The sequence below is a fragment of the Eleutherodactylus coqui genome, chromosome 3 (assembly GCF_035609145.1).
Source record: "Eleutherodactylus coqui strain aEleCoq1 chromosome 3, aEleCoq1.hap1, whole genome shotgun sequence".
NCBI lineage: Eukaryota > Metazoa > Chordata > Amphibia > Anura > Eleutherodactylidae > Eleutherodactylus > Eleutherodactylus coqui.
The window spans coordinates 61,831,398-61,854,204 of record NC_089839.1 but is presented as its reverse complement, the minus strand read 5'-3'; the positions used below and the strand labels follow the sequence as shown (position 1 = coordinate 61,854,204).

Here is a 22,807-nt window from a genome sequence, read left to right as displayed (position 1 = left end):
GTGTGAATATTATTGTTGTACAAAAGCGCATTCACGGACATATTACCAGCGATGATGATGGTAAACATTTCAGTGTTACTGTTCCAGGGCGCAACCACCGCAGATGATGAGCAGGCGTGGATGGCGAATTATAAATATGTAGGCGCCACGACCAACATACATCCTTTCTTGTCCACAATGATCAACTATGCGCAACCAGTGAAATTCCAGGGCTTCAAAGTGGCAGAAGGTAAAACACAGACAGTCTTGTCTTATATAGCTTGTTTCTATATAGTGGCCCTCAAGTCAGTGGGAGTCGTACACAGTACAATGGAAAACCTCTTTAACCCCTTCCTGCCGCAGGACGTAAGGTTACATCATGGCAAGGTGATACTTAAGGCAACATGACATAACCTCACGTCATATGGATCTCGCAGGATCTATCTCTCATATCTATCTATCTATCTATCTACCTATCTATCTATCTATCTATCTATCTATCTATCTATCTACCTACCTATCTATCTATCTATCTATCTATCTATCTATCTATCTATCTATCTATCTATCTCATATCTATCTATCTATCTCATATCTATCTATCTATCTATCTATCTATCTGTCTAGCTATCTCATATCTATCTATCTCATATCTATTATCTATCTATCTATCTATCTATCTATCTATCTATTATCTATCTATCTATCGATCTATCTCCTATCTATCTATCTAGATATCTATCTATCTATCTCCTATCTATCTATCTATCTATCTATCTATCTATCTATCTATCTATCTATCTATCTATCTCCTATCTATCTATCTATCTATCTATCTATCTATCTATCTATCTATCTATCTATCTCATATCTATCTATCTATCTATCTCCTATCTATCTATCTATCTCCTATCTATCTATCTATCTCCTATCTATCTATCTCATATCTATCTATTATCTATCTATTTCATACCTATCTATGTCTATCTATATCAGATAGTTATAGGTCAATTCATTACTGCTAGAGAATAAAAGCTAAAATTAACATCTCCCTATGGGCATAAAAAAGTAATGTCAAAATAATCTGAGGAAAAAGACAAAAAACACACAAAAACACAATACATAAACCTCATCAAATTTCCAAGATATGGAATAGTATAGACTTATTTGGTATCATCACAACCGTAACATCCTGTACAATAAACTTATATACCGTATATACTCGAGTATTAGCCGACCCGAGTATAAGCCGAGTCAATAAGCTTTACCACAAAAACTAGAAAAACTTATTGACTCGAGTATAAGCCGAGCTATACTCCAGTATATACTAGGTAAAAAAAAAACAACACAATACTCACCTCCCAGCCGGCGTCTGTGTCCCCGCTGCCATGCTCTCTCCGGCGGTGCGGCAAGCTGCTTGAGAATTCTCCCCGCAGTCATCTCCCTGCTCGGCTTTGAATTCCCCCGCCGACAGCGCTGTGTAAGTAAGCACTGTGATTGGATCAAGCGCTAGCCAATCATAGCCAGCGCTCAATAAACCAATCACAGCCATTCAGTGATGTCATTCACTCAATGGCTGTGACTGATCGAAAGCTGGCTGTGATTGGCTGGCTCTCAATCCAATCACTTACACAGCGCTGGCGGCGGGGGAATTCGAAGCCGAGCAGGAAAATGACAGTGGGGAGAATTCTCAAGCAGCTTGCCGCACCGCCGGGGAGAGCATGGCACCGGGGACACAGACGCCGACTGGGAGATGAGTATTGCATTTTTATTTTGTTGTTTTTTTACCTCCCCCGAGTATAAGCTGAGGGGGGCTTTTTCAGCAAAAAAAAAAGGTGCTGAAAAACTCGGCTTATACTCGAGTATGTACAGTAATTATTTATGATGATTGGTGTAAGCTGTAAGAAACAATTGCTTACAGGTATTTTCTGCATTTCTGCCAAAATAAGACTTAAGGTCAGTTGTACTGTAATGTACTGGAGCAATGCATTGTCATAAAGTGCAACTCATTCAGCAATAATATCAAAGCTCTTACAAAATTCATACAGCTGAACAAAAACTCTTAAAAGTTATAAATGCTTAATTGAATCATGGTAATATTAAAACATGTTCTTGTCTTCGCCAAAATTGACCTGGTTTTCAAGTGGTTAACCCCCAGAAAAAAATATTAATTCCCTCTGTAAATTTTTGATTGCATTTAGTTTTTCATCCACCAGAGGGAGCTCTATTACAGCTAATCATTGAGGGAATGGCTCCCACTGCGGCGTCATTCTGAAACGCTCATGTAGATGCAGAATGCAAAATATGGCCCATGCTATATTGTTGCTGTTGTTACACTATCATTTATAAACAATGTAGTGCATAGTATCTCCGCATTGGCAGCTATTATACTACATTACGATGTCGCATATTGCATTGCATTGATGAAGAATTAAATGTATATGACACATCCCTAAGGTTATGAAATGATTATTATGTCCTTGTGAAGTATTGTGTACGACTAGATGAGGTGTTTCGACTATACTGTAGCTCCATTCTAAAGATAGCCTGACTTCAGTGTGATTTAGCTGTCTAGAATGACAATAGCAGTCAGGGGAATTAAAGGGATTGTAGAATTGTAAGCTATTGATGGTCTTTCCACAGCATAGGCTATAATAGTATATTGGCATGGTTTGCCTTCTGTGACCTTCTTTGATGAGCTGTTTGCATTCATATGCTGATTTGATTTCTGCAGGAAGCAGACAGCTCTGCTCCCACTGCACAGGCCTGGCTTGGTATTGCAGACAAAGCACCCATTAAAGTAAATGGGAATTTTGCCTGCAATACCAAGCTGGGCCACTGCATTAAGAATGGAGCTGTCTGCTTCCTGCAGAATTCAGCTCAGATCATGAGTGCAGCGGCTGAGCAAACAGCTAATCAGTGGGGGTGCCGACTGTCGAACCTCACTCACCTTCTGTTGATGGCCTATCTTTAGGTAAGGCTATTAGTAGTTTATAATTAGGCAGCCTCCTTAAAGGGGTAGCAGAAAAAACCTCACTTCTATAGCATGTGACTTAGATATGTCATAAAAGTTAGATTGTGGGCAGCTAGGACCGCCAGTCTCCCAATAGGTCATCAATGGAGAATAACAGATGATGCACAACCACCTCCCCAGGAACTAGACTATTGCCATCTTATCATACACAATAACATAGACAACATCTGGGGTTGAATGGCTCCATTTACTAACAAGGTGATCTAAGTTGTTAACATATCACATTCGAAGGGCTTCAGCTTCAAGCTCTATTGTTATGGAAAATGCAACCTTTCCTTCACTTCTTGATTGTTCTTTTCTATAACCCATCTGTGTGTTAATGAAGCAAGGCTTGACTCTGGTGCATGCTCAGTATGGAATACTGCACATAAGAACAAGCTGACTGTAATCTTCTTCTCTTCTTTTCCCCTGTAGAACGGAACATTCATTTCAACATGTCGTCCTTTAATGAATCGGTGGGGTTGGGGTATTTGAAGACGCATGCGATTGAGTTTGTAAAGTATCCTTACAGTCTGGGCTGCACAGGCACTTCAATGGGAAGGTCTTAGAATGTTTCTGGTAATTAGAGGGAATGCACAGATCATGCAGTTCACTGCGGTTACAACAATGCATCTTATTATAACTAAAGGGGTTCTCCAAGATTTGAAAAGCAGAAACAATGCCCTATGGGTTGTGTATGATATCTCAGCTCCGCTGTAATGAAGTGCGTGGGGATGAACTGCAATACCACACACAACCTGTGGACAAATGTGGTGCTGTTTTTGGAAGAAATTAGACCGGTTTCACATCTGTGTCGAACTTCTGGCTGTAGGTTCTGTCACAGATCCGGCTGAAAATACCGGAAGAAAAAGGGCTGCATGCATGTAGTGCTTTTTCTTCCGTCCAAAATCTGGAAGGCAGGCAGACCCCATTATGGTCAGTGGGATCCATCCAGCACTGTTCGGTTCAATCCAGAGCTGTTCAGCTGCGGAGCAGAAAAGTGGAATCCCCAGCACAGATGTCAAACCACCCTTAGTCATGTTTTTCTAATCCTGGCCAACCTCCTTAAGGCACGAAAAGTCAAAATGTAACTTTTAGTAATGTACTTGAAAACCACCATATGTAAAAAATGCAAGGCCTTATGCACCAAACAACCCCTGAAGAGGCTGCCATATGAATGTCAATATACAATGCAGATTACAAATATAGTAAAAGTAATGAGGTTAAAAGGTTATCACATCTATGATTACTCATTTTTGCCTAAAAGCATTGCTTCTAAGGGAAAAAACACCATCATATGGAACCTGACGGAGCATCGTATGGCTGCATAGTATGGGCCCTAGTAAGTCAGGCTTTAAAGGCTATAGACATATTTTGGGGGCAAATTTTTTATTCACATAAGGCCGCCTGCAGACGGCTGGGTCGGATCTCGCAGCGGGACCCGAGCGTCTGCAGAGAGCAGTGTGTCACTCACCTGCTCCCGCGGCCCCAGTTCTTTCATGTGCCGGCTACCGGGCAGCCGGTGCATGCGCAGAGCGGGGCCGGCGGCCGGGGAGTGATGCTTCTGTGCGGGGCACTGCACGCTCCGCACAGAAATAGAGCATGCCGCAATTTGTTTGCAGCGCGATATTTCGCACGGCCGAATCGCGGCCGTCTGCCTAGGATTGCGTTTGTTAATGCAATCCTATGGCAGCTTACAGGGGCGGGAAATCCCGCAGCGGAATTTCCCCCCCCCGTCTGCAGGCGGCCTAAAGGCATGTATTTTGTGCTGGCAATCATTTCTGCAATCGGTTTAATTAAACATTTGGCAGCGTTTGTCTTCTGCAGCTTCTACATATCACTGTGTATAGACATTGCAGTCTGAGTCTCAATAGGAGATCTGTCAGTGAGACTAGACCAGGTTGTCCTCTGTTCTCTCTTCTCCTGCACATTCTTATCCGCTGTTTCATGACCAAAGATTATAATTATCATTGTTGTGGTCATAAATTAGTTGATAGGAAAGTGCAGGAGAGATCAGGACTGAAAACCAAGCTGTCATCGCAGCCTCACTGACGGATCTCCTATTGAATCTTTAGGCACCTTTACATGGGACGACTGTAAGTCAAATGATCGTTCGAAATAGCGAATTTAAACAGTAGTTGTTCAGTGTAAACATGGCCACCCACAGGATGACAAGCGGTAAGTCTCTAGTCATTTTGTTTCAGCTTACCATAAAAATAGTCATTGGTTGATCAAAAGTCACCTGGTGTAAAGTCTAAAGCCCCATTTATGTGCAACGATTATCGCTCAAAATTCATTCAAACTATGGCTTTTGAGCGATAATCGTTGCGTGTAAACACTTCCATCTGAACGATGATTTGTAGGTGAGCATAAAATCCATCCTTCAGCCGGAGAGAGATAGCAGGGACCGCACGCTGTATTCTCCACGGGAGCAGCTGATTACATTGTATTCAGCTGACAGGCCTCGGCAGCCTATGCGGGGACAATGCAGCTGAGTGCAAAGTCCAGACCACATGCTGTGATTTGCAAACAGCTGCTGGAGGCTCATTTACATGCAAATGAAGGTAATAAACCACTAATAGACATTAGTGCCCATTAGTACTTTAAGCAAAACAATCGTTTGAAAGATTGTCTTTGCGTGTAAATGATCCTTAAGTTGTTCATATTTGAACGACTTGCGAACTAATTTGCATGGAGATCCCCTCTATGGACGCTGTCTCGGCAAACAACTAATGAACAATCATCGCTCTGTGTAAAAGCAAACAAATGACTTTGTACACTTCGACAATCTTTGTAGGTGATTATGTGAACAATCGTTGCTCCGTGTAACGGTGCCGTTAGACTGCAGGGTCTATGGACAGTGATATGTAGAAGCTGCAGAAGGGAAATGGTGCAAACGTTTTAAGAAACGCTGTTGCAGTCATGATGCAGAATACATGCATTAAAGTGCCAAAAACCTTGCCCACCCAAAGCTGCTCATAGCCTTTAATCATAACAGTAACATCATATTTCATTGGCTTTTACAGCAATAAAGGAGAAATGCGCACAGCACTCATACAATCACAATCTTAGGCTTCTTTCACATGAGCGGATATATCGGCCGGCCATTTCACGGCCATTTCAATTGCGCTGTGATCTGATGCATTGGATTCCAATGCATCAGATCACATGGGCGTATTTGCGAGACGTAAAAACGCGGCCAATATAGCGCCAGGTGTTTTTACGTCGAGACCAAAACATAGTTCTGGGCCGGAATACGTCGGGCCGCTGCATGGGTTCCTATGGAAGCCCTTGGCAGCGGCCATAGGTGGGAGGGAGTTTAGCAAGCCGTGAAGGCTTACCTCTCCTCCCTGCTCGGTCTCTGCAGTGGGAGGGGGCGAAGCTAAGTGCCTACCTTGTCCCCGCCCCTTGTTCATAGCCATCAATGGGAGTGGGCGGGGCTGGTTGGCGCTTAGCTCCACCCCGCCCCCTCCCATTGCAGAGACCAAGCGGGCAGGAAGATAGGTAAGCCTGCAATGGGGAGGGAGGGGAAATGGGCAATGGCCTGATGAGATCGGCGCATTTGCGCCGGCCTCACCAGGCCATTAAACAGCCGCACAAACGTTTGATTTGTGCGCCTGTTCACCAGTTTTTTCGCCCCCAATGTAGCGTATATCGGCCGGCCAATATGCGCTCGTGTGAAAGAAGCCTTACTCCTAAATAAAGTAATCTGGGTATTGACAGATCATACAGCTTAGGTTATTAGATCAGCATGTCGTTACAAAGGTCATTGTACCCGAGTTTGGGCTTAAGGCTCATATGGTGCAGTACATCAATATAGACCACAACGCCATTCACAGACCTGGATTAGCATAGTGAGTGAGTCTGACTATGCCAAATAGGTCTGGTGTTAAAAAAAACTAATCACATTGAAATAAACCAATTTCAGAGCTTGCATATGGACTTAATGCTGCAATAATGACTCCTGATGTTGCAGGCAATTACAAAGGACAGAGACTGATATAAAAGAGAGCGGATGCCATAGTGCGAGCACAGTTTACAGCACTATAGCCATATGTCAGGAAGCTATGTTTGCCACCTTCCTCCCTTTACCTATTGGGGGACCTTTTAGAGAGAGTTAATCATCTGAAGGTTTATACTACCCAGGTGATAGGCTGAGAAAGCCCACCCAGTTAGGGGCTTCTTATTGAAAGTGGGGGATACAGACATACTGCACTTTGTGATAACGATTGTCTACAATTCAACCCCGTCCTCCAGACCTGCGAAAAGTAGTAAAATTGTAATATACTTACTGTCAAAATTCTGCTTGAACCCCGAATCGCCAGTCACTTCTGGCCTCCATGAAGCCTATGTGTGGAATAGTTCTCAGTTCTTACATCCATAATGTTGTGCCGTCACCTAGCCATGATATTAGCATGTTCTATATTGCTGCAAGCTTCTAGGAACGTTCACCCTCACTAATGTAACATCAATTGGACAATGCAGAAATGTGATGTTACAGTATGTCTCTGTGGATTCAGCATCGCTAGGGCTTAGCCCATATATAGGCCAAATGGAGACAGGCAATGGCACCTGACCAGAATTTGGATAGGAAAATACTGTATGTTGCATTTTTTTGCATTCTACTATTTTTATGGCCTGGCCTAATTGGAGAATGGTCCTTAGTGTTGAAAATCCCCAATAGAGCTGCTCTCACAGCCTCATGTTCCAAAAAAACCCAGCTCAATATATACTATGTACTGTACAAACCACTGGGGTATTCTGTATTGTACATCTCGGGTCACATCTGTGTTCGAGGCTCCAAGATCCTGCAAAGTGTTGGAAACCTGATTACAGTCAGTGGGGGCTGTCCGGCCCGGTTGTGCCTGTGATGTTCCGGATCTGACGTTTTTGTAGTTGTCATTGTTAGGCTCCTATGATGGAGCTGAACAATGGAAAATCTAAGCACAGATGTGAACAGAGCCTAATACAACACAGTGTAACTTCCCCATATGTATACAGTGTCAATAGATGTTACCACAACATAACTAAGACATGGCTGATACATTGTAGCATTTATCGGAGTTCTTGCATTTGTGAATATCTGTCATGCAGTGGGAAATAATACAGGATGATCTTTTTGTCCGTTTGGTGCGAGGCTTTGCTTTCCTTAACAACATTCCTAGCTATAACAAACGTCAGATGAGCCGAATCTACCCCAAGGGTGGGCGAGTGGATTCCAGTAATTATATGCCTCAAATTTTCTGGAACGCTGGCTGCCAGATGGTCTCTCTGAACTATCAGACCCCAGGTAGGATGTGACGCCTAGTCAAGCTGAAAGCCAAGGAGGCCTTTGCTTTGTAACTTCCAAAACAGATGCTGCAAAAAATGCCTCTGGCTTTCTCTATTGGAAATGAAATACGCTCAAATGATATTAAGATGTTTACTGACAAAGAATGGAGTCAATGAGCAGTCCAGTTTATATATAGCACTGATGTGTGTTCTGCATTTTAATTAGCAAATGTACAAGTGATGCTTCATTAATGAGGACTGGAATCATTTGCTTTGCTAAACGCTAAGAATTCTAATCCTGTTTCATTGAGACGTAGGGGAAAAATAGTCCAGCGCCTGTATTATGTGGTAAGAAAGAGTTAAAAAGCGGACAGGGAAGGGAGTCACCTGGTGGGACTGGAAAGGCCGATGAGCTCAAATCATCACACCTATGGTCCTGGATAGCCTTGACTTAAGAATCAGGTTCCAGACTGGAGAACTTGTCCAGCTGGTGGACATCCACAATGGGAGAGCTCTCCATCTACTCCCCCAGATCCTAAAAGGACTCAGTCATATTGGTAGCGCAGAAAAAAAAACAAGTATCTAAGTGCTCAAAGGTGTAAGAGTAATACACATGACACTGAAGTGCAGGAGACTATTAAAATCCGGCATGGAGTAATGAAACTCACTAAGCCCCCACCCTTAATCCGGGATGGCTCATCAGATATCGGTATCCATTCCCTCAACACAGAAGCTGTAGGCGCCAGTCAGAAAAACCCAAATGAGGTAGGTACAGAAACAGATGCAACACATATTGGAGCATTGCTTGCACCTTCTTCAGGGCTGATGGTCTCACCGATTTTCTGCTTTGAATGGATGTTGATATCTGATGAACCATCCTGGATGTAGGGAATTAAGTGAGTTTCACCCCCCTATGTGGAGTAAGTTTGGATTTTAATCATCCCATTCACTTGAGGTATATGTCAATTCTACCAATGCCTTTGACCGCTTGGATACGTATATACTTTTTTTCTTTCTTTTTCCCGTATTATCTGATATTCTCTGATCGCCTGTTATTTTGCTTTCCGAAAGAGGGTGTGTAGAAGAAGCAGCTAACACCAAGGGGATTCCAATAAAAGTGTCCAGGACTTTGCTTGCTGCAAATAATCTTATTAGAGAATTGGTAGATGAAGCATGGCAACATTTCCTGCAGCTATCTTGGAGGAATTCTGATTCCTTCGAGGAACTAAATGGATACAAAGTGTTCTACCACCTCATAATAATTCCTCAAACATAATCCCTTTAGGACTCTTCAGTGTTGTCTTGTTTTTATCCAGTAAGAAGCCATCCACTTTTTACTATATCCTTTACAATATTACACACGGTTATTCCAAACGAAGAAGCAGATTTGGGCATTCATTACAAACAAGCTACAAAAGACGGGTACACAATCTCTACAGCATTGAAAAGAAGAAGGTTCAAAGCTTTCTTTGACATACCAGTAAGTTCCACTTTCTGCCACACCGCAGCACATTTTCATGAGACATGCATGGACAAGCAACCAATGCTTTTCTGTTGGCAAATGCAACCAAGTTCAACAAGTTTTCTATGCCATTCTTGCTTGTGACGAGGCGGCTGTTTATGGAATGAACACCAAAATCCACGTTGCACTTGAACAATGGATTAACACCTAAACTCAAGCACACATTTTTTCCTGTAGTGACGCCATTTTCCTATAAACTGTAAACAACGCTGCGGTGTGGCAGAAAATGGAACTTAGGGATATGTCATAAAAAAAACAAACTTTGACCCTTCCTCATTTCTGTGACGTGCGGATTGTCTTATGTAGTTTGTTTGCAATTATGTCTCCTCCTTCTTTTTGAATAACCCTATATAACCTTCACTTGTAAAACTAGACTTATAACCTGATCCCCATTTGACAGAATCAGTAGAGTAGTATGTGAAAGTGAAATGCCGTTCATTATACAGTAGTATGTCTACACATTGGAAATACAAGGCGTTTTGACACTATATAACAATCAGCCTGCGGCTCTCCAGTTGTTGCAAAACTAGAACTCCCACAAATGTTGCGAGTTGTTGTATTGTAACAGTTGAAGAACTGCACTTAGGAAACTTTCAAGCTGTGATCTCCAGAGAGAACAGAACAATAGCAGTCTTCCTATCCCGCAAAGGTGGATTTTATCTGCCCACCATTCTACGACTACGGCAGTTTCGCTATGGCCATAATATGGGCACATTTCAGGGTCTATAATAACTGGACCTCCTGACTCTCATAACCATAGGACCATATGGCAATTTAAAGCGACCCTCCCTCCGGTTTTGGGACAACCTGTAGTTGTTATTCTCTGCCTTCCTGCTTTCGTCCACCCAAGATGGCTGATGTAATCCTCGGCCTACCTAATCTCCACTGTGCATTCCGTTGTGTTAGGCTGTTTTCTAATTGGCCACAGCTGCTTATTTGATCAGCACTAGCCAATCAGAGAGCAGTGCACAGTGTGCATTAGGTAGTTAGGAAATTGCTGCAGCCAAGTGGGATGTCCAATAATGGGGTCCGGAACTGTTGGATCAGAGGGGTGACAAAGAAGGACAACTGCATGTAATATACTCCCCTACCACTCAACAGAATATAGTCCCAAAACTGGATGGTCGCTTTAATGAAAAGGGTCATAGCACCTTTGTTAGGGAATTGGGGTCCCTCAAGACTGAATCGTGGTCCTTTTGGGTGACACCAGCAGTTATGAAAAAGCAGGATACAAGAATACTCTTCATAATGGTGACTTTAGTAAGCAAAGGATTCTTAAAAGTACAGGACAAGGCTACATGCTACACCAAGGACAGGACATGAACAGGAACAGAACAGAGCAAAGCAGATGGCTTCAGCCAAGAACAGGATACTCAGAAACAGAACACTGCCCAACAAGGAAGGTATAAAGGAAGTGTAAGGTATATATAGGAACCAGAGAATGGGAAACTGGTGATCGGGTAGAGTCCAGAACAGGTTAACTCTTAGCTGGATGTGAACACAGCCGCCATGGGTCAAAAGCTATATAAATGGCATAGATTGTAACGGACTTTCACAGATGGACCTAACATCTGCTTTCCATGCTTTAAGGTCATTATGGTATGTCCATATTGACAGAAACCATTGTTCATAGACTTGATATGCCAAACAATGTCAATCGCATCACTTCTTCTGACCTTATGAACCAGCCTCATCATATCTAACTATAGGCCAACGCAGCTTCATAGCAGTGAAGAAGATCTTTACATTTTGTTTTTAGCTCTTTAGTAGTGAAATAGTAATATTTTGTATCTCGACAGATCTAGCAATGCAACTGAACCAGGGAAAGTTTGAATACAATGGATCCTGTGGGTAAGGCATTACGGTTTTGTAGATGGGTAACTTGATGGATAAATCCGTGTATTGTACTTTTTGTTAATGTTTTTTGTAATTTGACTATTAAATGTGGAGTAACAGCCTTTACAGTAGGATGATCCAATATTGACCCTTGCATATAGTTAGTGATGTTATTACATCTATTGCAATTTTCACATTTCTTTCTGTTTTTGTATTTGAAGATTTCAAAATCTTTCATTTCCATCAGGTACCTACTAAAACCGGACTTCATGAGACGTCCAGACAGAACCTTTGACCCCTTCTCTGAGACTCCAGTGGATGGAGTGATTGCAGCCACCTGCTCTGTTCAGGTATATAGCTTGATGTTGCTATGCCCAGTGGTGCTACGATGATCCAGATGTACTCATTTAACCTTTAATAAAGTGGTTTATTTTATTGTTCTGGTATACAATGCGGTTGTTTTACTGTATCTTTTACATAGGATGCGAATATGTGATCAAAAGATCATTGATTCATATGCATGGAACTTTCCCTTATCACATCTTTCTAGATACAGGGAAAGTGAGATACTGGGGATAAGCCAAGTCGTGCACTCGTACAAACTAGAATCGGCCTTGCGTAAAAGGGCTTTATATTTTAGATTTAAAGGGAACCTGACACGTCCCCACAGAACCGTAAACTAAGTTAGGTGCTGTTAGGGGACATGACAAGGAACTGGGTGAGGTATTTTTTATACTCGCCCGCTCTCTGCTTCCCATGGTGCCCGCCAATGAAGATCACGCTGGTACTGCAAACCAGGCTCTTTTCACAGTGACATGCATGTACTCTGCTATACGCATGCATGGTACTGTGAAAAAAGTCAATTCGCCATGCCAGTGTGCCCTTCACCGGAGGGAACCAGAGAGTGAGTATAAAACATATCTCACCCATCACATCTCTTAACAGCACCATAACTTACTTTATGGGGGACGTGACAGGTTCCCTTTAAGCAACTTTAAAGTGAGCTTCCAGTCCTGGACAAACAAAGGTGGCCAAATTGCTTTTCTGATCTCCTGATGTACACTGAGCATTAGTATACATCATTAGCTTAAGACACTACACCTTCTTTGATTACCCAGTGCTGCCCACACGAGCAGTGCTGCCCACATGAGCAGTGCTGCCCGCATGAGCAGTGCTGACCAGTCAGATCCGCATGTAGTGTCAGACCACTGATACATACCATGCACAATGTGCATCAGGTAGTTAGCGAAGTTAATCAGCCATCTTTGTTTGTCCAGGACTAGGGGGCCGCTTTAACCTCCATAAAGTCATTTAGAAACATAACAATATAAATATCATTTAGGAGGTAACTGTGTCGGGTTTATTGACGCTTTAAGCGAGGTGCAAACCTTTTACACAGTGCAATGTTTTGTATATTACGACAGGTTATATCTGGACAGTTTCTCTCAGATAAGAAGATCGGCACATATGTTGAGGTTGATATGTATGGACTGCCGACAGACACTATAAGGAAGGAGTTCCGGACTCGTATAATAATGAACAATGGTCTGAATCCGGTTTACAATGAGGAAGCTTTTGTATTTCGAAAGGTGAGACTTGTTTCCGTTGACGAACAAAGGAAATGCGTAAGTTATGTTCTAAGTAACCTTCCTCTGTCTTCCAGGTTATCTTACCTGACCTTGCTGTGCTAAGGATAGGAGTGTACGATGACAACAATAAACTGATAGGCCAGAGATTATTGCCATTAGATGGTCTCCAGGCTGGATATCGGCACATTTCACTTCGGAATGAAGGCAACAAGCCACTTTCTCTACCAACCATTTTCTGCAGCATTGTTCTGAAGACCTATGTCCCTGATGGATTTGGAGGTACGAAGAAAGTTAGGGATCAGAACTGGTCACAGGTGTCGTATGATGGGCTTATTGAGTGACATACACTAACTAGCCACTTCATTAGAGACACCCATCTAGTAGCGTGTCGGACCTCCTTCTGCCTTCAGAATTGCAGCAGGTCATCATTCCATTAGGCTTTGAAATTGGTTTGCAGGACTATTAGTCCATGTGGACAGGAGAGCGTCTGGCTGTTGTCGTAAATGATATAGGGGTACTGACATCGATTCACACTGCTTGAGCCTAGTTCTGACCCTCCCATCAGTATGATGCAAATCTGGATTCATCTGAGCAGATGATCTTTTTCCACTGCTTGTTGATAGAATTTTTGCCCTCTTTTGCCTTTTCGTGACTGCACTGGTATTTGGACCCGTCATCTGCTGTTATAGCCAATCTGTGCTAAGGAACAACATGTGCAGCATTCAGATATATTAGTTGGAGCACTGTCGTTGCTTGACAGTGCACCCCCTGTTTGTCAGAGCAATTCTTGATGTCCTCCTCTGACCCCTTTTGTCAGCAAGATCTTTATGTTCACAGGATCCCCCTTCTCTGGAAGTTTTTCCTTGGTCATACCATTCTCGGGAAGGTTGGGAGTCTTTGAAATATTTGTAACTGTAAAGGGGTATTCCCAAGATAGACTCTTATCACCTATCCACAGTATAGATAATAAAAGTTTGTTCGGTGTGGTTTTTACCACTGAGATCCCCACCGATCCCGAGAACAGGGTCCTGTTTCCTGCATCCCATGCAGTGAGGGGATTTAATCAAGAGGCAGTTGCGCATACTCAATGCTACTCCATTTAGATTCACTGGGACTGATGGAGATACACAAGCACATGTATTTGGCTAGTTCCATCATCCATACGGAAATGAATGGTGTGGCGCAATGCATGCATGCCTTTGCATTCAGTCTGACGTCATTGCGGGTAGGTACAGCGAGCCTGCAGTGGTGAGAAGATAAGGATATCTGACCCAATGCTGAAACCCTCACCGATTAGACTTTTATCGTCTATTCTAAGTTTATCTTGGGACAACCCCTTTAAATGGGCTTTCCAAGAGCAAAATGATCGGTGACTTCTCCTTAGGATAGGTCACCAATGACAATCAGCATATAATCAGCTGATCAGTAGGGATCCCAAGTGGCGCAACGCTTGTGTGAAAGAGGCCTAAACATTACTACCGACTCTCCCATACACATGAACCCTCGGCCAATGTACAGAGGGGAAGACGCTGCAGACAGCTCTGTCAGTGGCTTATCTTCAGGGAGAACAATTAAATGGGCCCAACCCTTCTTTTGCCCAACATTATCTGTTAGGAGAGGATTGGGAGACCCCCAAACATGTACGATAGACCCGTCCCAACTAAATAGGCACGTTCATTGTATGTAGGGGGCCTTTACTATCACATTGTTTGCTGTCTCTTTGTTTTTAGATATTGTCGACGCTTTATCAGATCCTAAGAAGTTTCTCTCTATTACTGAGAAAAGAGCAGACCAGATGAGGGCGATGGGTATTGAAACGGTAAGTACGCGTTCGTTATATCATGGCACGACCAGAAATCAGACTGAATCGAAATGTGGGAACATCCTGGTAAAGCCAAACACATAGATTCTGCTATATTCTGCAGGGTCTGCCAGCGGTCTATTGTCTGTGACCAGTATCGGACAGCTTTAGGTATTTCCTAGGCGAAAAATATATTAAATTGGTTGTAATTTTTCTTTTTTTACAATTCTATTGTATTATTCAAGTAAAACAAGACCCTGATGTAACCCCCACCTTCTTAAAGTGGTTGTCTGGCTTTAAAAAAACTGATTTTAACCCCTTAACACCAATGAAGTAAGGTTACGTCATGGTAGCGGGGTACTTAACGCAACATGACATAACCTTACATCATGTGGATAGCGCGAGATCAGAAGAGATCCCATGCCATCTGGCAGTGACTGATAGTTGGATTCCCGCTGTAACAGCATAAGGACAGCGGCCCCTGATGTTAACACCTATGTAGACCGTGACATGTGAAGGGCTCCCTCTGTGTCATCATCAGACCCCTTCAATGTAATGTAATTCTAGTGTGAAACCAGCCTTAGTGTATTAGTAATATCCATGGCCATGGTCTACAGAATGGAAGGTACGCTGCTGGTTTATAACCATCGAAGTTGCTTCTACTTCTTACCGGCCAGCCTGGACTTGCATTGAGCAGATTAGCATTTGATAGTTCTGCAGCATGTGTGTTTTCTGTGATGGTACTAAGTGATTCTTATTACTTCAGAGTGATATTGCTGATGTGCCAAATGACAACACAAAGAACGATAAAAAAGGGAAAACCAATAATGCCAAAGCCAATGTGACTCCTCAAACCAGTTCGGAGCTCAGGCCGTCTGCCGCATCCACCTCAGGGGCAGCGAATGAAGCTAAGAAAGGTACGGGCTCCACTCGTTCTATGTGTTGGCGGGCCGACCTTCTGAAGCACCACATAATCATATTATTGTATTTGCTTTTTCAGCTATAGATCTAATTCCACAAGTGAAAGTGGAAGATCTGAAACAGATGAAGGTAAGTTAGCAGATGACGGCTTCTCCTTGTTCCCCGTGTGAATGCACCCTAGCCCAGCTGGACTCCTATTCATCTTCCAGCATCTGAACATAGCATCATACGCAGTAAATTTCTGACCTAACACACTAATCTCCTAGGGCGGCCTCACACGAGTGCATTTGTGGCCGATAATCTGCGCCCACAATGCGCAGCAAATAGAACACATTGACTTCAGTGGGTTCCTTAACATGTGTTTTTCACCCGTGCATTTCAAGCGCGAGGAAAAAAACGTAACATACTCTATTTTTCTGTGCAATTGCACACAGAAGGTCCCCGTCTTCCACAAAATTGCGCAGTGAACTGCATGATTTCTAGGGCTTAAACTAAAACATTTGGGCCTCCTAGGTCAGCTGACCCACCTACAAGTCAGCTGCTCACTTAGCGAGTCAGATGGCCCATCTACTAAGTAGGTTGGTGTGCCTACTCAAACATGGCGCTGCCAAGACCGCGCTGATGTGAGTGGTCCTGGCATTGCAATAATGTACAGTAACATGTGCTGATACAGGCGCAATGGCCCATGATCGTGCGCCCTGCATAGTGTGTATACGCCTCACGATAGCAAGAGTAGATGCGCTCACACCCACGTGAGGCCGTTCTTAGACCGAATTCAGGTGGCCATATGAGAGCTGTGCCCGAGGAGCTGGGGGAAACTCGCATAGGACAGCTCACGTCAACCATCTTTGCGGAGTCGGTGTACATTGCATGTCCTACTCTCGTCCGTAATACAGGTAAGAGCAGGCCATGCAGCCATTTTTTTTTCACATAGACCATCAGTCCATATGAAAAAGAGCTCATGTTTGTAGCTTCACAGGCTATTATAGTCCTGTGCTGTCTACAGGACAGGAAATACTACAGTCTGAATCAAATAGCCATTTAACCCTTTCCAATCCACTGTCTGACCTCTGAAGACATTATGATTTAAGGCTGTACAGCTCCGATGTTGGAAGATATCCGTCGGGGTTCTCTTACTGTATATTGCCAGCCCCTCTGCTGTCGGAGCCTATGCAACGTGTCACCTCATGCAGTACTGGCTCTAGCCAGCATATAGCGCCATTGTATAATGGCAGAAAAAGAGTAAGCCCCCTAGGAAAACCAGGATACAAATTGGATTGGAAAGGGTTAAATCAGAGCACTGTAAATGAAATTCGGCGCTGAAAATCCACAGCATTTCTGCCCCGTGTAGTCGTACCCTAAATCCTTAAAATCTGCTTCTAGCAGGACACCTATGTTAAAATAATGGGTCAACAGGGGGATCTCCTGAAACGTTAAGCCTAGCATTGGGTACAAAGCACCAAATAAAACTGACACATAAGAGGAGTAAATCGCCATATACCGCAGCCTGGTCCTGTGTCCCGCATGTTCTACTCTGTCGCATTCTACGTGTTGTTGTCCTCCCATGATTGGTATTAGGATGCCTTCTATAAATATTTGTTGGGGTTGGTTTTAGGCATACATCAAACAGCTAAAGAAGCAACAAAAGGAGGTGAACTCTATGAAGAAGAAACACGACAAAGTAAGTGGTCTAGATAAGACGGACAGAGTCCTACATCCTGCACTGAGGTACTAGACTTGAACCAGAGAGTACATCTGCTAGAAGCTTTTATGTTCTCCTTGTGTGTGTGTAAGGTTCCTTCCTCTGATTTTATTTTTATTATCTTACATCCCTAGTTTGTGTGTCTGAGATAGGGAACTTACATTGTGAGCTCCATTGGGGACAGAGACTGATGTGAATGGTGATAATCACTGTACAGCACTGCTATAGAAGCAATAGGAAACAAACTTCATATATATATATGTATATATATATATATATATATATATATATATAGTTATCCAGACTGTTATACATTAGATAGAGGTAGGCTGCTAGTGGACCAACCATTGAAGGAACGATCATCTGGTGAACATTCACTTTACAGATATGTATATTAATCCATATTGACCACCACAATTATTCAAACTGGCCATACATGTTCATTGGCACTGGATGACCAATGAAAGATGTTTCTGGGAGTATTCTTTCAACAAGAGTTCATATCTTTCAATGAAAAATCTTTCTTCCGACTATCAAACTAAAATGTCAAACATGGCCGACCCTTTGGTCAGTTGAAACAATGGCTTACACCTAAATAAAAGTGTGTCATCTATTTTTTGGGCTGTAAACCGAATATACTATATAATGTGCATTGCTATGTGGATAGATACCATAGATACCTTATTTCTTTTTATGGTGCCTCCACTGTCCAGATATTAGTCTTTAGGTTTAACCAGCGCCATATGCAAATTAGTCGTTGACCATCCGATAGGCGGTCCATCGCTGCCTGCAGTCCAGGTTGTCTTCCTTCCCAGGATTTGAAAAAATGCTCCTTGCCATCCTTGATTCAATCATCACATTACATGAAGTTATCAGTGGTGGTGATGAAAGAACACATGACATCTCTAGCGGGTTGAACTAGAGACATCACTAGGGATGGAAAGGGGCACTGAAAAGAGGGAAAGCCCGGGGGGCAAGCAGCGGTGGACCACCCATATCTGGACAGTGCAGCCACGCTGAAAAGAAAAAAAGGGAACTATGGATTCGACTTAGCATCACACACTGTATATATAATACATTCAGCTTATAGCCCAACAAATCGGTGACAGACTTCCTTTAAATTTCACCCAAAGAACGATCATTATGATTGAAATTTTCATCAACTTAAGTCTAGTGTGTATGTGTATCCTTAGTCTAGTCTGTACGTGTATCCTTAGTCTAGTGTGTACGTGTATCCTTAGTCTAGTCTGTACGTGTATCCTTAGTCTAGTGTGTATGTGTATCCTTAGTCTAGTGTGTATGTGTATCCTTAGTCTAGTGTGTATGTGTAGCCTCAGTCTAGTGTGTATGTGTAGCCTCAGTCTAGTGTGTATGTGTATCCTTAGTCTAGTGTGTATGTGTATCCTTAGTCTAGTGTGTATGTGTATCCTTAGTCTAGTGTGTATGTGTAGCCTCAGTCTAGTGTGTATGTGTATCCTTAGTCTAGTGTGTATGTGTATCCTTAGTCTAGTGTGTATGTGTATCCTTAGTCTAGTGTGTATGTGTATCCTCAGTCTAGTGTGTATGTGTATCCTCAGTCTAGTGTGTATGTGTATCCTTAGTCTAGTGTGTATGTGTATCCTTAGTCTAGTGTGTATGTGTATCCTTAGTCTAGTGTGTATGTGTAGCCTCAGTCTAGTGTGTATGTGTATCCTTAGTCTAGTGTGTATGTGTATCCTTAGTCTAGTGTGTATGTGTATCCTTAGTCTAGTGTGTATGTGTATCCTTAGTCTAGTGTGTATGTGTATCCTTAGTCTAGTGTGTATGTGTATCCTCAGTCTAGTGTGTATGTGTATCCTTAGTCTAGTGTGTATGTGTATCCTTAGTCTAGTGTGTATGTGTATCCTTAGTCTAGTGCGTATGTGTATCCTTAGTCTAGTGCGTATGTGTATCCTTAGTCTAGTGCGTATGTGTATCCTCAGTCTAGTGTGTACGTGTATCCTTAGTCTAGTGTGTACGTGTATCCTTAGTCTTGTGTGTATCTGTATCCTTAGTCTAGTGTGTATGTGTATCCTTAGTCTAGTGTGTATGTGTATCCTTAGTCTAGTGTGTACGTGTATCCTTAGTCTAGTGTGTATGTGTATCCTCAGTCTAGTGTGTATGTGTATCCTCTGTCTAGTGTGTATGTGTATCCTTAGTCTAGTGTGTATGTGTAGCCTCAGTCTAGTGTGTATGTGTAGCCTCAGTCTAGTGTGTATGTGTAGCCTCAGTCTAGTGTGTATGTGTATCCTTAGTCTAGTGTGTATGTGTATCCTTAGTCTAGTGTGTATGTGTATCCTTAGTCTAGTGTGTATGTGTAGCCTCAGTCTAGTGTGTATGTGTATCCTTAGTCTAGTGTGTATGTGTATCCTTAGTCTAGTGTGTATGTGTATCCTTAGTCTAGTGTGTATGTGTATCCTCAGTCTAGTGTGTATGTGTAGCCTCAGTCTAGTGTATATGTGTATCCTCAGTCTAGTGTGTATGTGTATCCTTAGTCTAGTGTGTATGTGTATCCTTAGTCTAGTGTGTATGTGTATCCTTAGTCTAGTGTGTATGTGTATCCTTAGCCTAGTGTGTATGTGTATCCTTAGTCTAGTGTGTATGTGTATCCTTAGTCTAGTGTGTATGTGTAGCCTCAGTCTAGTGTGTATGTGTATCCTTAGTCTAGTGTGTATGTGTATCCTTAGTCTAGTGTGTATGTGTATCCTTAGTCTAGTGTGTATGTGTAGCCTCAGTCTAGTGTGTATGTGTATCCTTAGTCTAGTGTGTATGTGTATCCTTAGTCTAGTGTGTATGTGTATCCTTAGTCTAGTGTGTATGTGTATCCTTAGTCTAGTGTGTATGTGTATCCTTAGTCTAGTGTGTATGTGTATCCTCAGTCTAGTGTGTATGTGTATCCTTAGTCTAGTGTGTATGTGTATCCTTAGTCTAGTGTGTATGTGTATCCTTAGTCTAGTGCGTATGTGTATCCTTAGTCTAGTGCGTATGTGTATCCTTAGTCTAGTGCGTATGTGTATCCTCAGTCTAGTGTGTACGTGTATCCTTAGTCTAGTGTGTACGTGTATCCTTAGTCTTGTGTGTATCTGTATCCTTAGTCTAGTGTGTATGTGTATCCTTAGTCTAGTGTGTACGTGTATCCTTAGTCTAGTGCGTACGTGTATCCTCAGTCTAGTGTGTATGTGTATCCTCAGTCTAGTGTGTATGTGTATCCTTAGTCTAGTGTGTATGTGTATCCTCAGTCTAGTGTGTATGTGTATCCTCAGTCTAGTGTGTATGTGTATCCTCAGTCTAGTGTGTATGTGTATCCTTAGTCTAGTGCGTACGTGTATCCTTAGTCTAGTGTGTATGTGTATCCTTAGTCTAGTGTGTATGTGTATCCTCAGTCTAGTGTGTATGTGTATCCTTAGTCTAGTGTGTATGTGTATCCTTAGTCTAGTGTGTATGTGTATCCTTAGTCTAGTGTGTATGTGTATCCTTAGTCTAGTGTGTATGTGTATCCTTAGTCTAGTGTGTATGTGTATCCTTAGTCTAGTGTGTATGTGTATCCTTAGTCTAGTGTGTATGTGTATCCTTAGTCTAGTGCGTATGTGTATCCTTAGTCTAGTGCGTATGTGTATCCTCAGTCTAGTGTGTACGTGTATCCTTAGTCTAGTGTGTACGTGTAGCCTCAGTCTAGTGTGTATGTGTATCCTTAGTCTAGTGTGTATGTGTATCCTTAGTCTAGTGTGTATGTGTATCCTTAGTCTAGTGTGTATGTGTATCCTTAGTCTAGTGTGTATGTGTATCCTTAGTCTAGTGTGTATGTGTATCCTTAGTCTAGTGTGTATGTGTATCCTTAGTCTAGTGTGTATGTGTATCCTTAGTCTAGTGTGTATGTGTATCCTTAGTCTAGTGTGTATGTGTATCCTTAGTCTAGTGTGTATGTGTATCCTTAGTCTAGTGTGTATGTGTATCCTTAGTCTAGTGTGTATGTGTATCCTTAGTCTAGTGCGTATGTGTATCCTCAGTCTAGTGTGTACGTGTATCCTTAGTCTAGTGTGTACGTGTATCCTTAGTCTTGTGTGTATCTGTATCCTTAGTCTAGTGTGTATGTGTATCCTTAGTCTAGTGTGTACATGTATCCTTAGTCTAGTGCGTACGTGTATCCTCAGTCTAGTGTGTATGTGTATCCTCAGTCTAGTGTGTATGTGTATCCTTAGTCTAGTGTGTATGTGTATCCTTAGTCTAGTGTGTATGTGTATCCTTAGTCTAGTGTGTACGTGTATCCTTAGTCTAGTGTGTATGTGTATCCTCAGTCTAGTGTGTATGTGTATCCTCTGTCTAGTGTGTATGTGTATCCTTAGTCTAGTGTGTATGTGTATCCTCAGTCTAGTGTGTATGTGTATCCTCAGTCTAGTGTGTATGTGTATCCTCAGTCTAGTGTGTATGTGTATCCTCAGTCTAGTGTGTATGTGTATCCTCAGTCTAGTGTGTATGTGTATCCTCAGTCTAGTGTGTATGTGTATCCTCAGTCTAGTGTGTATGTGTATCCTCAGTCTAGTGTGTATGTGTATCCTTAGTCTAGTGTGTATGTGTAGCCTCAGTCTAGTGTGTATGTGTATCCTTAGTCTAGTGTGTATGTGTATCCTTAGTCTAGTGTGTATGTGTATCCTTAGTCTAGTGTGTATGTGTATCCTCAGTCTAGTGTGTATGTGTATCCTCAGTCTAGTGTGTATGTGTATCCTCAGTCTAGTGTGTATGTGTATCCTCAGTCTAGTGTGTATGTGTATCCTCAGTCTAGTGTGTATGTGTATCCTCAGTCTAGTGTGTATGTGTATCCTCAGTCTAGTGTGTATGTGTATCCTTAGTCTAGTGTGTATGTGTATCCTCAGTCTAGTGTGTATGTGTATCCTTAGTCTAGTGTGTATGTGTATCCTCAGTCTAGTGTGTATGTGTATCCTCAGTCTAGTGTGTATGTGTATCCTCAGTCTAGTGTGTATGTGTATGCTCAGTCTAGTGTGTATGTGTATCCTCAGTCCTTGCAGTTGGCAGCAAGAATATCTTTTCCTTAATCCAGGGAATGAGATATAGTCAAATGTATTGATCTGTGTACTTGTACCTATATAGATAGAATAGCACATGTGTATCTATCTCAGTGTGCCTTATCTTATGGAGG

The 22,807-nt window shown here is 42.4% G+C and overlaps 1 protein-coding gene across 4 annotated transcripts in view; it reads left to right on the top strand.

Annotated features, from left to right (window-relative positions):
* The window catches only part of PLCB4 (phospholipase C beta 4), a 306,829-nt gene that overhangs the window by 238,402 nt on the left and 45,620 nt on the right, over positions 1-22,807 (top strand). For all 4 annotated transcript variants that reach the window (XM_066595660.1, XM_066595661.1, XM_066595658.1 and 1 more), the window contains 11 exons: positions 88-229; positions 3,428-3,512; positions 8,158-8,282; positions 11,585-11,636; positions 11,869-11,971; positions 13,046-13,210; positions 13,285-13,489; positions 14,941-15,029; positions 15,778-15,928; positions 16,012-16,061; positions 17,548-17,613. In XM_066595660.1, coding sequence (XP_066451757.1) covers positions 88-229; positions 3,428-3,512; positions 8,158-8,282; positions 11,585-11,636; positions 11,869-11,971; positions 13,046-13,210; positions 13,285-13,489; positions 14,941-15,029; positions 15,778-15,928; positions 16,012-16,061; positions 17,548-17,613 — 1,233 coding nt within the window. The remainder of the gene's footprint in view (positions 1-87; positions 230-3,427; positions 3,513-8,157; positions 8,283-11,584; positions 11,637-11,868; positions 11,972-13,045; positions 13,211-13,284; positions 13,490-14,940; positions 15,030-15,777; positions 15,929-16,011; positions 16,062-17,547; positions 17,614-22,807) is intronic.